General features: G+C 41.7%; 1 protein-coding gene across 1 annotated transcript; it reads left to right on the plus strand.

Moving 5' to 3' along the window:
* Positions 1-3,499: 3,499 nt before the first annotated feature.
* Utp23 (UTP23 small subunit processome component) lies at positions 3,500-8,207 on the plus strand. The gene is made up of 3 exons (XM_036208429.1): positions 3,500-3,767; positions 6,410-6,584; positions 7,659-8,207. Exons 1-3 carry the CDS (start codon positions 3,580-3,582, stop codon positions 8,037-8,039), a joined length of 744 nt encoding a protein of 247 aa, XP_036064322.1. The 5' UTR covers positions 3,500-3,579; the 3' UTR covers positions 8,040-8,207.
* Positions 8,208-15,765: the final 7,558 nt, after the last annotated feature.

A 15,765-nucleotide genomic window follows, 5' to 3' on the forward strand; every position in this document is an offset into this window, starting at 1 on the left:
CGCCCAAGACCATGTACGATAACGTCACTTTATAAATTATATTTGATCCAGACACAATAATGACTATAGAGAGTATTTTAAAAGTAAAGAAAAGTAATTTTCTACCCACCTCAGCTGAATGTAAATGTCTGGCACAGGAAGTACACAGAGCAGCAACCCAATACAAAGCTAACAGGTAGCAATGTTAGGGTATTATTATTGTGCTTGCCACCATAAGATCATATTTTCAAAGACTACCGTAGCTTTTAAAATGGTATCACAATTTTTTTTCAAAAGAATTAATTCATTTTTAAAAACTTTAGACTTGTATCCTAATAGTTTATTGAATAATGGCAATATTTAGCTTCTGCCTTGGCTGTAACCAAATATTGATTTGCCATTAAAACTAGGTCATTTGGCATTTGGGCAAAAAATGTTTTAGGTAGATCGCCTAATGGAAATATCATATTGGATAAACAGTATTGTTTTACTGCAAAAGGTCAGTCAGGAACACTAATGAGCACAGCAATGACTTGGAGAAATTTTCATAATAAATGTGCCTTTCTATCTGAATACTATCTATACTACCAGCCTGTTAGTTACTTAGTAGGTGGGTAGAAGTTGAAACCAGAAGTCAGATCTTTGCAAGAGACATACGGACAAGAGAATTTCACATAAGTTTTATTACAATATTAACTGCTCTACCTTATTATTGTTGATAGTTCCCTACTGTGACTGATTCATGAGTTAAAGTTTATCATAGGCCTATATCTATCTATATAAAATTCACTACTATCCACAATTCAGGCATTCCCGGAAGAGTCTAAGAACTTAAAGCTACTCTAGAATCTCTCCCCAGCAAAACTAGGTCTGAACCAGAAATGGCTATCTTTTTTTTTTTTTTTCTGAGACAGGGTTTCTCTGTGTAGCTTTCTGCCTTTCCTGGAACTCACTTGGTAGCCCAGGCTGGCCTCGAACTCACAGAAATCTGCATGGCTCTGCCTCCCAAGTGCTGGGATTAAAGGCGTGCTCCACCACCTCCCCGCCCAGAAATAGCTATCTTTTTTTTTTTTTCCGGTGGAGCTGAGGAATCCAGGGCCTTGCACTTGCTAGGCAAGTGCTCTACCACTGAACTAAATCTCCAACCCCCATAAATGGCTATCTTAAGCAAGAACACTAAGGCATTTTCTGCACACTTAGGAATCATGTTTTAAAGAAAATTATCTCAAACTTAATAATCACTGTTATATGGTGCTTTTGTACTTTGTTAAGAAGAATAAGTACAAATTGGCAGTCAAACACAGAACTTGAAAAAGACTATACTGTAATTCAGTAAATTAAAAACAACATCTCTAGAATATGATTCAAGTCTTCTGTGGTGTCGCACATCTTTTTAGAACTAAAAGTTGTCTAGAAGTTAGATCTAGATTGAAGATGTGAGCCCACTTTTTTAAGCTCTTATTGTTTTATGAGGCTGGGGTGATATTTCTTTGGATGAGAGTACATTCAGGACAAGGACTCAGGGAAGAAGGAAAGACGAAAGTAGAAAACAGTGAGCAATTATGCTTAAGAACCACAAATCCAACCCTACTATGGTTTCTCATGATTTCAAATTCTTAATTGTATTTTCAGTTAAATGAAAGCAGCCTTCCCAGGGGAGTGTTGGGATTCAGGTCAGGGCTAACTTTTCAGAATACCTTAGTTCCAATTTCATAAACCTATAAGCTGAAAGAAAACGCCAAATGCAAGCAATACATTTCAATCACATTATAAGTCATTTAAAAAAAAAAGTTTCTTTCAATCTTTGTCCAAAACTAGATCTGGGACAGATTCCAGGCAGAGACAAAAATGCAAAATCCATACTTTCCATTCTTTGATTATTTTACCTTAAAATGGATACCCTTATGTGGTTAATCAAATTTGAAAACTCCTGGTTCATTCTCTTCATTTAACCAAATGTACTAAGTAACTTCAAAATGATTTAAATTAGGTGTGTGTCTTATTTTTAACACAGTGTGTATTTTTCTTATGTGAGAAACTGTGGACAGAGAAACATCTGTAAACTGATTTGAAGAGGAAGCTAGGCACCTCTGTCCTGCAGAGTCCCCAGCTCAAATGATCCGGGTTAGTGGTAGGATTAGGCCTCCAACTCAACAGACATCAGGAAAACGAAACCTGGGAATTTTTCTAAAACACTGAGTCATTCAGGATGGACTTTAGGATGCAGAGATACAAATAGTGGCTCTGTAACTGACCTGACAGAAATAAAGTATTCTTTGGTGTCCCTGGATTGAAACAACTGATCCCAAGAAATGGGAATTTCCCTGGGGAATCTCATGCTGGGAGAAGAAAAAAGCTCAGAACCTTTGTCCTCTGGGAAAGAGATTTCGTAGTCCTAACACCTGGTTAGAACACCTTGCAGGATTGGCCTAAAGAACAGAAAATGAGGGGTAAATAGTGAGCAATAACCCACCATTAACCGAGATTGGTGAGAATGTGGTGGCTCTCAACCTGTTGGCATACCCCTGAGGGTCTAATGACCCTTCACAGGGGTCACATATCAGATATCCTGCATATCAGATTCATAAAAGTTGTAAAAATTATAGTTATGAAGTAGCAATGAAAGTAATTTTATGGTTGGGGGTCACTACAACATGAGGAACTGTATTGAAGGGTCGCAGCATTAGGAAGGTTGAGAATCACTGGGTTGGATATTCATCTCCATGGCTACCTATGTAAACTTTAATTTCATTTCAGGAACTCAGAGATTGACTACATTGTGGTGCTCATTGGCCCTCTTTGGCCCTGTTCTCCAATTGGCCACATTAAGCAAGTCTTTTCACTGTTAATTTGGCTGTTTTAATTGGGTTCTCCAGAACAGTTTTATGGGGTCAAGACTGTTAGTTACCTCGAGTTGGGTGACATTTTTACCATGATACGTGGCTCCGGGAAGGAGTCGGTTCCGAGAGGGGTGTGGTAAAATACCTGGGCACATCAGGCAGTTAGTGTGAGTTCCAGACGCTGAAGAACCATGTGCCCTTAGCAAAAGGGCTTTGCCTTAAAGACTAGCAGCCAGCAAAACTCCCCAAGTTAAGGCTGTCCAACACTGGCTCCTTTCCCTCACTTGGAAATTAAAAAAACAAAAACAAAACCAAAACCATTTATGGGAGTGATACATGGTAAATGGCAGATTACAGAGTGCCTGGGTCAGTGGTGTCATCACTGGTTATTTTCATATTACTAGTGTTTTAGAGACTTCCTAAGTGCCAGGCAACAATCTATACAAAGCAAGTACACTTTTTTAAAAATTAAATTTTATAATTTAATTTAATTTGCAAGAACACTTATTCCAGCTCACGGTCGCGAACGTGCCAACACGCGTGAATTTGTGAACTCTCTCTTAAGGGTTTCTGAGCACAGGCGGAAGCTCCGCCCCCTAGGGCTTGCGGTGGGAGGGCGCTCCTCTGAGTGACATAAACTAGAGAGGCGGGGCGTGTGCTTCCGGGCCGAAGGCGCTTCGCTTCCGGGGGAAACGGGCTTCTAGGAGTGCGGAAGCGAGGCTGGCGCCGCTGAGTCCCGGATCCGGTGGCTTAAGCAAGCATGAAGATCACCAGGCAGAAACACGCCAAGAAGCATCTTGGCTTCTTCCGAAACAATTTCGGAGTCCGTGAGCCCTACCAGATCCTTCTGGATGGCACTTTCTGCCAGGCGGCGCTGCGGGGTCGCATCCAGCTGCGGGACCAGCTGCCCCGCTACCTTATGGGGGAGACCCAGCTGTGCACCACGAGGTGGGCTTGCGGGGCGGGGTCGCGGGTGTGGCCGAGATAAGTCTGTTACCGCCCACGGCAAGCGACAGGTCAGGCGCTTGGTACTGAGCCCTGCGAATATTCCCCATTATCCCTGCGAAATCAGAACGGCTGTTTGGTAGTACGCAGCCTGGCTTTGACTCCTGGTCCCCATCTTAACGAGCTGTGTGACTTCGGGCCAGAAATGACATTAACTGTGAAGTAGAGGGGATAACTTTTTTTTTTTTTTTTTCAATTGAGACAGGGTTTCTCCGTGTACTTTTTTGGTTTTTCCAGACAGGGTTTCCCTGTGTAGCTTTGTGCATTTCCTGGAACTCACTCTGTAGACCAGGCTAACCTCGAACTCACAGAGATCCGCCTGCCTCAGCCTCCCGAGTGCTGGGATTAAAGGTGTGCCACCACTGCCCGGCTTATAATTTTTTAAGTTGTCATCATTGCCCAGATTTTGTTTCTCCATTTGTGTGTGTGTGTATGGTGCGGTGGGGTCATTTGGAAGTTGTAGGCATCACATCTCTTTAATCTTTTTTTTTTTTTTTTTTTTTTTTGCCAGAGCTGAGGACGGAACCCAGGGCTTTGCGTTTGCTAGGCAAGCGCTCTACCACTGAACTAAATCCGTAACCCCCGTGTACTTTTGATACCTGTCCTGGATCTCGCTCTGTAGACCAGGCTGGCCTCGAACTCACAGAGATACGGCTCTGCCTCCCGAGTGCTGGGATTAAAGGCGTTCGCCACTGCCACCTGCCGCCAGACAGAATAACTTCTTAAAAGTTGACGTAAGGTCAGATGAGGTATAGTGTACATAGGGCATTTTTCAACTGGGGATTGAAAACTTTGCCCAAGGCCATTTATAAGTCCGAACCAAATGTCAAGCACTGTTCCAGACTCTGAGGACATGTAGTGGGCAGGACGGGCAGGACAAAGGCCCAGCCTTCACGGGCTGTAAAGTGTATAAAATCAACTCTTGGTGGTTGTGCCTCCTTATTCAAATGAAGTGAGCACACTTAAGGTAGAACACTGTGGGAGCAGGAGCGAGCGGGAGGGTGGGGGTGTCAGTTTAAAGGGTCTCAGAGTCGATGTTTGAGTCCTGAAGTTTGTTCTGATCTGAGGAGGGAAAGTCTGTTTTGAATATATAGAAATGGTGATGCTACCATTTTGAACTTTTGAACAAATGCGGTTGGTTGATGCCTGAAGAAGAGATTGTATCTAATATTGTGGGACATGAAAGTAAGGAAAAGGTGAATGAACTGAAACTAGACCATGTATCCCTGACCATCCCAGAACTTGCTCTGTAGACCTGGCTGGGCTCCAATTCAGAGATCCGTCTGCCTCTGCCTCCTGAGTGCTGGGATGAAAGATTGTGCCACCACCAGCTAGCTACTACACACTTTTAAAACAACACAAAAGTAGAATGATGAAGCAAAACATTGATACCCAGCATGTGCACGTACCGGAATGCTCATTCTTGTTGACCCCATCTTTTCCCTACCTTCTTACTCTAGAGTTAGAGCATCTCCTGTCATTCTTTGCTGTTTGTCAGCTGTTTTTATTTTATTCTTCTCTCATATAATAATCCTAACTGAAGTTTCCCCTCCCTCCACGCCTCCCAGTTCTCCCTAAACTACCCCTGTCCCCCAGATCCACTCCTCCTCTGTTTCCCTTCAGAAAAGAGCAGGCCTCCAAGGTACATGAACCAAATATGGCATAACAGGATACAGTAAGACTAGGCACAAACCCTCATATCAGGACTGGGTGAGGCAAGCCAGTAGGAGGAAAGGCATACCATGAGTTAGAGATACCTCCACTCCCACTGTTAGAAGTCTCACAGGGTCTGGAGAGATGGCTCAGAGGTTAAGAGCACCGACTGCTCTTCCAGAGGTCCTGAGTTCAATTCCCAGCACCCACATGGTGGCTTACTACCATCTGTAATGAGATATGGCACCCTCTCCTGTATACATAATAAATAAATAAATAAATCTTTAAAGGAAGTCTCACAAAAACACCAAGCTAACAGCCATGACGTATGTGCAGACCTAGCACAGAGTCTGCAGGCTCTGTGATTGCTGCTTTAGTCTCTGTGAGCCCCTGTGAGCCCTGCTTCATTGATGCTGTAGGCTGTGTTCTCCCGGTGTCCTCAGCCCCTCTGGCTCTTATGATTATGAAGAACCTTTTTAAAAATCAGGATTCAAACATGATACACAAGTTGCTTTGGATTCTGTGTTAGCATATTTTGAAGTTGTAACAGCAACCTGGAGTCCTCTGCAAGCACCTGAAAGATTCACTATCTGGCACCTCTGTAAGATTTGAGGATGTTAGAAATTAATTCAATTTATCACCTAGCTTCAGGAGTCATTTGAGGTTAAGCAATAATATATGTGAAGAGCACTCTCCATGCTTCCTGTACACGCACGTGCTCAGTATATTCTGGCATTGATACTCTTTCCGCTTGGAGTATGTATTTTTCAGTTCTTCATTTGAGAAGAAAAGGGCAACCGTACTATAAATTCAAATTTTGATGGTATAGTTTTACATTTTAAAAACTCGAGTATTGTGTTGCTGCTTGCTTTGTATAAATGAAAGGAATGCATCATGATGGTGAGCTTCTCATGACTTTTTTTTCCCACCAGATGTGTGTTAAAGGAGTTAGAAACATTGGGAAAGGAATTATATGGAGCAAAACTGATCGCACAGAAATGCCAGGTTCGAAATTGTCGTCATTTCAAGAGTGCAGTGAGTGGATCAGAATGTCTCCTGTCCATGGTGGAGGAGGGAAATCCTCATCATTATTTTGTGGCAACACAGGTGATGTTACTTTTAAAACTGCAGTTCTAACCATTTATATGTATACTTCACATGGGGCTGTTTGTAATTAGAAAAAAAAATAAGTGGAAGAGATAATGTAGTGTTGGTGTTTTATTTACTTACTTATTGTGATGTGCTAAGCAAGGATTCTATCACTTAGCTATAATCCGTGTTTCATCTTTGGACTTTAAAAATGCAGACTTTTAAATAGAACCAGTAGAAGCAGTTATTTGAATATGTAAGGAGAAAACCTTAAGTACATGCAGTTTCTTCCTCCAGAAGTTTCCTTGTAGAGTATAAGGAATTGTTACAGTAGTGTGCTAATGGCCATAGGGTTCTTCCAGCGGAGGAGGAGTGGGCAAAGACTGCATCCTGTGTTCATAACTTTTTCATGTTCAGAATTCATACTATTTCTCAAAAAGTCATGTGCATATCCTTTAAAACAAGCTTCAGGGGGCTGGAGAGGTGGCTCAGTAGTTAAGAGCATTGGCTGCTCTTTTAGAGGACTGGGGTTCAATTCCCAACACCCTCTTTTGGCCTCCAAGGCTGTGCATGAAGTGCACTGATGTATATGTAGCTAAACATCTATACATATAAAAAGAAATAAACCTTAAAGAAAAAGACCAGCAACACGTGGAATGTTGAAGGCATTTAAAGGCTGGGAGGCAAAAGGAGAGACTGTCGGGATTGACATTAAAATGCTCACATGCCAATTTGCTCAATTGTACTTTCAGAACGATTTCTGAGTCAGCTCACTATTCCACTTCAACCTCTTCCTATGTTGATGTTTCGAGAGAATATTTTAGCATAGAAATAAGAAACTCCCCAATGCATTTACTTTTACATTAGTTGATAGTTCATGGCCCCTGAGTATTGACCAGTTTAGCCCAGACTGCTGTTACCTACCTTTCTTCAACATAGTTTTTATGTTTCTTGTCTTCTGTTATAAGATGTGCCTTGATTAATAAAACATACTGATTTGAGAAATAAAATCCAGTCTCCCCCCCCCCCCCATATATCCTTATTTAAACTCTTATGGGGATTGGGAAACTAAATCCATTTTCTTTTTAATAGGATCAGAATTTATCTGTGAAAGTAAAGAAAAGTCCCGGAATTCCCCTGATGTTCATTATTCAGAACACTATAGTCTTGGACAAGCCTTCTCCCAGAACAGTGGCCTTTGTGAAGGCGGTGGAGTCAGGCCAGCTGGTCTCAGTGCACGAGAAACAGAATATCAAGCAGCTAAAGGAGGAGCAAGGCCTGGTGAGGAACCCCGAGCAGAAGAGGAGGAGGAGAAAGAAGGTGGGCGGCCCCAATCCTCTCAGCTGCTTGAAGAAAAAGAAGAAAGCACAGGACACAAAATCACCTGCTTCAGAAAAGAAGAGGAGAAGGAAAAGAATCCGGAACAGATCGACCCCGAAAGTTCTATCGGAGCAGCAGGGTGTTGAAGGATGATGCGTGCTGTGGATATTCTGGAAGGCAATGGGAAAACTGATGGACTTCTAAAACTGTCCAAGTGTTTACAGCAAAGGACTAAACTTAGTTTTGTAAATTAATACTGTCACGTATACTTTTGCCTAAAATTAAAGACTGGTTGGGTTTCTTTATCAGCATTCATCTTCAGATGCTTTGAGAGGTGCTTTTTTAAATTATAAAATTATTTCCTGTTTCTCTACACCCACCTCCCCAAGTGGTATGTATGTGCGTAGTGTGTGCATTAGTGTGTGTTTGTAGATGTACATGAGCTGTGTGTGTGTGTGTGTGTGTGTGTGTGTGAGACTGACTATATGTAGGTGTGTGAAGAGACCAGAGGTCATCATGAGGCGTCATCCTCTATCACACTCTACCTTTATTTTTTGAGGCAGGGTCTCTCACTGAACTTGCCAGTTAGTGATGCTGGTTGGTCATTAAGCCCCAGGGATTCTGTCTCCTCTCTGGTGCCGGGATTGCCACATGCACTGCTGAACCAGGACTTTTTGTATGAGTCCTAGGATCTGAACGCAGCTCCTCAAGCTAGTGTGGCAGGTACGTTGCTGAGCCATCTCCCCAGTACCATGTGTGTATAGTTTTAAAAATCAGTCCTAATGGCTCACTGGGTAAAGATGCTTGCTGCCTAGTTTAATGACTAAATCTGATCCCTGTGACCACATGGTGGAAAGAGAGAACTGACTACCAAAAGTTGTCTTCTAACCTCCATACCTGCAAAAAGAACAGAGTAATATACTTTGTAAAAGTCAAGGGAAAAGGGGGATAAACTTAACTCCATTATTTTGTACAGTAAATAAATAAAAGCTTAGTACAAGAAGTTCTAAAAGACTTAAGACAAAAGTAGTTGCTTGGACACGTTGAGAAACCTTCCACATTCATTGGTTGGTTGAATTTCTATCTCTAGATTATACAATAGAGTGCTCTCAATAGATTGGAAATAATGCTTATACACCCTCCATTTTTCTAATATATGTCTTGTATTATTTTTATGTCACTAACTCATTTTCAGCATTTTTCATGGCTGAATAAAGTGGCATGTAAGGTGGCTGAATTCATTACATTGTTTGCTGTTCCTGAAACTAAGGGCACTGTAATTGTCTTCTACATTGCCCAGTAACACAGCAAAGGTCATCACAACCTGATTTTCCATATAGTTACACTCACCCAATCATGCCAAGTCAATTTTCCCATGAAATATTTGGCTGGGTTCTGCTGATGCCCTCTAGTGTGTCCAGGTTTTCTAGTGACATGCTGCTCAGCTGTCACTATGTACTGTCTTCTCCAGAAAACTGTCATGTTGATTTCCCAGGCTTTTTAAATATTCTCATTGATATTCTCATGCTGTAATAAAGTATAGAGCATGGAAGGAATCCATATTTTGAGAACCTGTTATCTACATGATTCTTAGCTGGAAGTCATTTCAAATTTCTTAAATCTTCTTTATTTATTGTCCTGAGGAAAATCTGCCATTTTTCAGCCCATATGCTCATTAAGATGTTAATTTTTGTTTTTTTTTAATAGCTGATCTGAATACTGCCCCTCAATGGCAAGAATTCTGAAGTAATGTTCTAAAATTGGGCATCCTGTTGAAGTATACAGATTATTCAATTCAACTAGGAATATTATATGTCTGGATCTATGTAAACAAGGTGTTGTGATTTGACAGGATTAATAATAGTTTTTCAAAAAGCTTAAAATCTTCAAAATGTTTTAAAATAGTCATTTTATTGTACTAACTTATACTAAGAATGTTAGTTTAGACATAAATGGAGGGAAGAAGGATTGGTTACACCCATCCAAAACTATAAGAAAGCCCTAGCCCACCTCCACAGAGATGGGGGATGGTGTTGAGTACTGTAAGCTCCCCTAACTGCCTAGATCTGGGCAGTAGACCCACGAGGAAAGCTTATTGATGGTTCCCTAAATTGCCATGGCAGCAAACAACCTTTCATGTATCTGTGCTTACACCTATAAACAAAAAGGTTCCCATAAGCACAGCAGTCTCTCTTTGCAATGAATGATGGTGAACACAGACCCACACCTCCCTAAGATGCAGCCATGACAGTTGGTTTTTTTGTTTGTTTTTGAGCTGAGGATCGAACCCAGGGCCTTGTGCTTGCTAAGCAAGCGCTCTACCACTGAGCTAAATCCCCAACCTGCCATGACAGTTGGGAGCCCAGCTCTAAACAAGACATTATTACCACCACTACCGCCCCCAAGGCTCAGGGAACATTATGGAAGAGGGGTCAGGACATGTATTAAGAACCAGAAGATGGGGTGAGGCTGCAGAATTTTCTAGACTGGATACAATCACCGCAATCATTAACTCAAAATTTGTTACCTGCCCTGGACCCACCCACGAAGATCCAGAATTTATAATTGTTAGACACACTTAGAAAGTGCATGTGTCGTCAGTCATATTGTTTCTCGTGTAGATTAAGGGTCACTAGGGTAGGAAAAGTCAAGTGGAAGCTGTTGGGATTTTTCCTTCCATTAGGAGAGTAAATAAAAAATTAGGCCTTCACTGGCAGAGTAGCAGAAATCACTGCCATTGTTGCATGCTTGAGTAAGACAGATGTGCTGATTTCATGAGAGGAATAGATAAGCAAAGGAGAGCTAAGAATCCACCATATTCAGCACAGTAAAACAGCGAGTCCTTAACACAAACAGATGAAAAAGAGCAAATAATCCGATGGCTAAAACAACCAACAAAACTGCAGGAATAATCCTTCCCTCCTTTACGTGATTTCTCTCATGTATTTGTCACAGGGAGGACATTAAAATTCTAATTAACAGTCACCAACTTTATATCTAACCATCATTTCTTTATTCCCTCTGTCTCATAAGTGTTGTGATCCCCCCCGCCCCCTTGACCTAATGCAGACGTTCTAATTGGCCAATCCTGCTTCTCACTCTCTGGAGCTTGGATAAAACAATCAGTTCCCCCTAAATGACATAAAGTGAGCATGGATAGGGGACAGTTGACCAAACAAACCAAAAAGGAGTTACCAATGCCAAGACAGTTAAAGGCAGACCAGACCTTCAAGAGTCACATCTGACACTGTTGTAAGAGTCATATCTGACACTGTTGTCTTCAAAGTTGTGATATGAACCTTTTCTTCACTTCAGAATTACTCTTTTTGTTTGTTTGTTTTTTAATTTTTGTTTGTTTGTTTTTTCAAGACAGAGTCTCTGTGTAGCTTTGGAGCCTGTCCTGGAACTCGCTCTGTAGACCAGGCTGGCCTCTGCCTCCCGAGAGCTGGGATTAAAGTCATGTGCCACCACGACCCAGCACCAGAATCCCGCTTAGTTGCAAGGTGAAAAGGCAAACAGTAGAATGAGAGAGAACATGTGTCTTGTAAAGGACATATGTGGAAACAGAACAATGACTAATACTAAAAGGACCGCACAGTACCTAGAATTGGGCACAGAATATATAAACTATAGACACCACTACAAAGAAATTTGCAAATGGCTAAAGAGCACATATAAAGATGATCCACATTATTAGCCTCCAGAGAAATGGAACGTAAACAGAGACAAGGTGTCTGCTCCTCTCTAGGACTGCTACAATCAGACAGAAAACAGCAAGTGGAAAAGGAAAAATCAGAAAGCATATATTGCTAGTGTCATTTGAAAATGGTACAACTCGCTTGGAAAACAGTTGGGCAGTTTTTCAAATTGTTAAACATGTGTTTACAATATTATCTGGCAGATTCACTCCTAGGTATTTGTTTTAGAGAAATTAAACAGATATCCAGATAAAACTTACATGTAAAAATTCACAGTGGCATTATTATTACTAATAAGATGCGAACACCACAAATGTCCACCAAATGACAAATACAGTGAGATGACAGAGAGTACTGCATGGCAGTAAGGAAGAAATACAAATACATATACCTTGAGATGGTTGAGCCCGGAAGACTTTCTGACTGGAAGAAACCAAAGGATCAAATATTGTATGACTACATGTCTATGAAATATGAAGAATAAGCAAGTCTATAGTCAAAAAATATTAGTGGATTGCTAGGACAAAGGAAACGGGGCAGGTAGGAGAGAAAGAGGCAGAGATTCTCTTTGGGGGGTAATGAAAAGGATAAGCTTGACTGTTGACTGATGCATTGCCGTGAGAATATATTAACATCGTGTGGTTTTGTACACTTGGTGATTCAGTCATCTATTAAATGAACCATATATCAGCAAAGCTGTTGGAAAAATGTACCCATGCAAAGTATAGTATGCAAATGTATTCATGAATTAGTAGAGTAACCAAGAGGACTGAACAAAATATACTCTGTACTTTGGATACCAAAGAAGAAAAGAGAATATATGCCATTGTTTCTGGTTTCTTTCAAGGAGGAAAAAAAAATATTCTGACGAGCTCTTTGTGTGCTAATAGGTCATTTCTTTTCTTCCTGTGAACTAATCTCCAGCGAGTCTCCACCAGGCTAATGCTCACTGTCCTCTGCTCCATGCAGTTAGAAAGCTGCCATCTGTTTCATTCAATTGCCAGAATGTTACAGATAACCCACAGGTAGTAATTGCTAAAAAGCTAAGTCTTCCAAACACTTCTCATTCTACACAACCATTCCACAACGATGTTTTGACCAACTTGTCATGAAAATGATAATAACTACTGCGATGGAGGAATTCTGATCTCCAGAATCGAATTAGCAAATGTAAACCTTTGAATGGTGAGCAACAGAGCAGAGTGCAGCTTAGCTCTCTGGAGCCATCAGGTCCACACTAGCCTGTCACAGTTTTCCATATTCAGAAAGAGTTGGGCATGAAGGGGAATGTTTGAGAACATCATTGAGATTTAGGTACCCATGTTCATGTCCTGTTCCATCTGAGCTCCCTTAGAATGGTGATAAGCTAGATGGTTGGGCAAGCAGCAAGCAACTCCAACTGTGGTAGCTCTGGGTTTTATTGTGTTTATATTTCCTACATTAATACTTTTAGACACTTTCCATCTAGGATGCTTTTTGAAGTTCAAAGACATATATCTTCCCCTACTTCCTCCTTTTCCTCCTCCTGCTCCTCCTCCTCCTCCTTTCTCCTCCTCCTTCTTCCTCCTCCTTCCTCCTCCTCCTTCCTCCTCCTCCTCCTCCTCCTCCTCCTCCTCCTCCTCCTCCTCCTCCTTCTCGCTGATGCTTATGTTAGTTAGCTTTTCTCTTCTGAGACAAGAAATAGGAGATGGACCACTTATAAAAGACGACATACTGATTTTTGCTCATGGTTTCAGACATTTCTGCTCATTGTCTGTTCAGCCTTGTTGCCTAGGTCTGTGGAGGCCCGATCTGTTATAGAGGGAGTATGTGACAGGGGGTCATACACCACATGGTAACCAGTAAGTGAAAGGAGAGGAAGTGAGTAGGTAGGGTCTCAGTATCTTCCTCCAGTGCATGCACCCAAGGGCACACTCCTACATGTTCCATCACCTTCCAATAGCCCCACAAGCTAGGACAACACCTGCAGCATTGTCCTTTACACCATATTATATCGCCATTGTTTTGTGGAAATGGCTGATAGCGTTGGTGGCACATATTTAATGAAGGTGATGAATGTTAAATGAATGAAACTGACTTAGATGAAATCTACTGTCATCAGTGTTACAGGGTCTCCAGGCTTTATAACACATGACTATCTAGATCACAGTGTTGGTCTTCCAGGTGGTGCAAAGGTGTAGCCATCTTCACCTGGCTCGCCCATTCTGCTCACACATAGATCAACTCCTCCACCCAGTCACCAAGACTCACTGACATTTGAAAATAACCAGCAGCTTAAAAAAAAATCACACTAAATGGACTCACTGGGTCTAAAATTGGAGCACATGTGGGGGGTGGGGGGGTGGATGGGAAAGGAACTGAAGGGAGGGAGTGGGGGAAGGGATTTGATTAAAATATATATGGACGTATGAAATTCTCAAACAGCATAAAAGGAAACTATAAAAGTTTACATCTTGGTATGAAAGAAATCATACTTAGAAATACATCACCTAGCAAAATATCATATATCCTAACTGAAAAATAACCGTGTGTAACTCTAAAAGTTACCCTTTCTCACCACTCTACCTTATGAATGTCTGAGTAATGGTAACGTGTGTGTGTGTGTGTGTGTGTGTGTGTGTGTGTGTGTGTGTGTGTGTGTGGTGTACTCCATATGTTGTGTAACAATACTTTTCCTGGAGAGATGCGACACACACATATGTTCGCTCCAGATAGGAAGTTCACAACAGACCAAAGTCAGGCTTGGTGAACCAATGAGTTTCACTGCAGTTACTAACAGGAGGAATATGGCTGAGGGGTTACTTATAAGAGCAGAAATAACTCAAAGACAGCTGCATCACCAGCATGGGTGACAGCTCACAAAAGTTGGGACCCTGGAGCACAGTGCACAGCCTGCAAATAGCTCAACAAGATGAAGAGTGTCCTTTCTAGGTGCCTTAGCTGGTCTAAACCTCTTCCAGGCAGTGCTGCTGGTGTCTGTTTCTTCCAGGCTATTTGGTTTGTCTTGGGCGTCTCCTTTGCAGTTTTGCTAATTTGAGAATCACGTTTGTAGCTTGAGTTATCTGAGCATCTGTCTTCTTTCCAGTTTGGCTTGTATGAGAGTGACTCTCTGTCCTCTTTATTGCTTACTCTGGCAGGGATGGACCCAGTTAATCTGGTCAATTTCAGGAACTTCCTGAAGGTATTTTGAGTTGTTCAGAAGAAGCTTCACTGAAGGTTGGACTGTTTCAGTTTCAGAAGAAACTGTTATACAACACCATAGCACATAAAACATGAATGATTTTGTGGGAGGCCTTGCACCCTGCTCTGCCCCAGCAATTCTAAAGCTGTCTAGAGAAATCATCTCTAATTTTATCTACTTTTAAGAGGACAGAAGGCTGTGTCTTTCCTTTTTATGTCTATCAACCAAAAATGATTGATGGTAAGTGAGCCATTGTCGTTCTTGATGCATTGTTATCCTTTTCCCTGTCATGTACCTGCTCCATCCTCTTGAGATGACAGCAACCCACATTTCTCAGTCCAACCAGTGAAGGGGACTCCTGTACATCAGGGGCTCCCTTCCAGATCCCAGATTAGGTACAAACACACCCAAACATTTGTTTTCACAGAGAAATCCTTTATTAAGTGGGGAAGGAAAGTTAAAATGGCTGCTTTCTGGGTTGGGGATTTAGCTCAGTGGTAGAGCGCTTGCCTAGCAAGCACAAGGCCCTGGGTTCGATCCTTAGCTCAAAAAAAAAAAAAAAAAAAAAAAAAAAAAAAAAAAAAAAGTGGCTGCTTTCTGCTTTCTGACTCAGGCAGAAAAATAGCAGCAAATGATCTTGTAGGTATCAATCTGTTTGTTTGTTTGTTTGTTTAATTTTGAATTTTTAAATCTTTGCTTTACCTTTTTTTAATTTAATTTTTTTCATTTTACAAGTCAACCACAGTTCCCCCTCCCATCCCTCCTCCTACTCCTCCCCAACCCCCCATGACACATCCCCATCCACTCCTTCCAAAGGGTAAGGCCTCCCATGGGGAGTCAACAAAGCATGGTACATTCAGTTGAGGCAAGTCCAAGTCCCTCCCTGCTGCATCAAGGCTGAGCAAGGCATCCCTCCATAGGTAATGGGCTCCAAAAAGCCAGCTCGTGCACCAGGGATAGATCCTGATCCCACTGCCAGGGGCCCCTGAAACAGACCAAA

Source organism: Onychomys torridus, chromosome 16 (assembly GCF_903995425.1).
Source record: "Onychomys torridus chromosome 16, mOncTor1.1, whole genome shotgun sequence".
NCBI classification, from domain to species: domain Eukaryota; kingdom Metazoa; phylum Chordata; class Mammalia; order Rodentia; family Cricetidae; genus Onychomys; species Onychomys torridus.

Excerpts from the sequence above, each read along its gene's own strand:
- Utp23 (XM_036208429.1), top strand. The coding sequence starts at position 3,580 with ATGAAGATCACCAGGCAGAAACACGCCAAGAAGCATCTTGGCTTCTTC. Across the intron at positions 3,768-6,409 it reads ACCCAGCTGTGCACCACGAG|ATGTGTGTTAAAGGAGTTAG; the intron begins GTGGGCTTGCGG and ends TTTTCCCACCAG. Across the intron at positions 6,585-7,658 it reads ATTATTTTGTGGCAACACAG|GATCAGAATTTATCTGTGAA; the intron begins GTGATGTTACTT and ends TCTTTTTAATAG.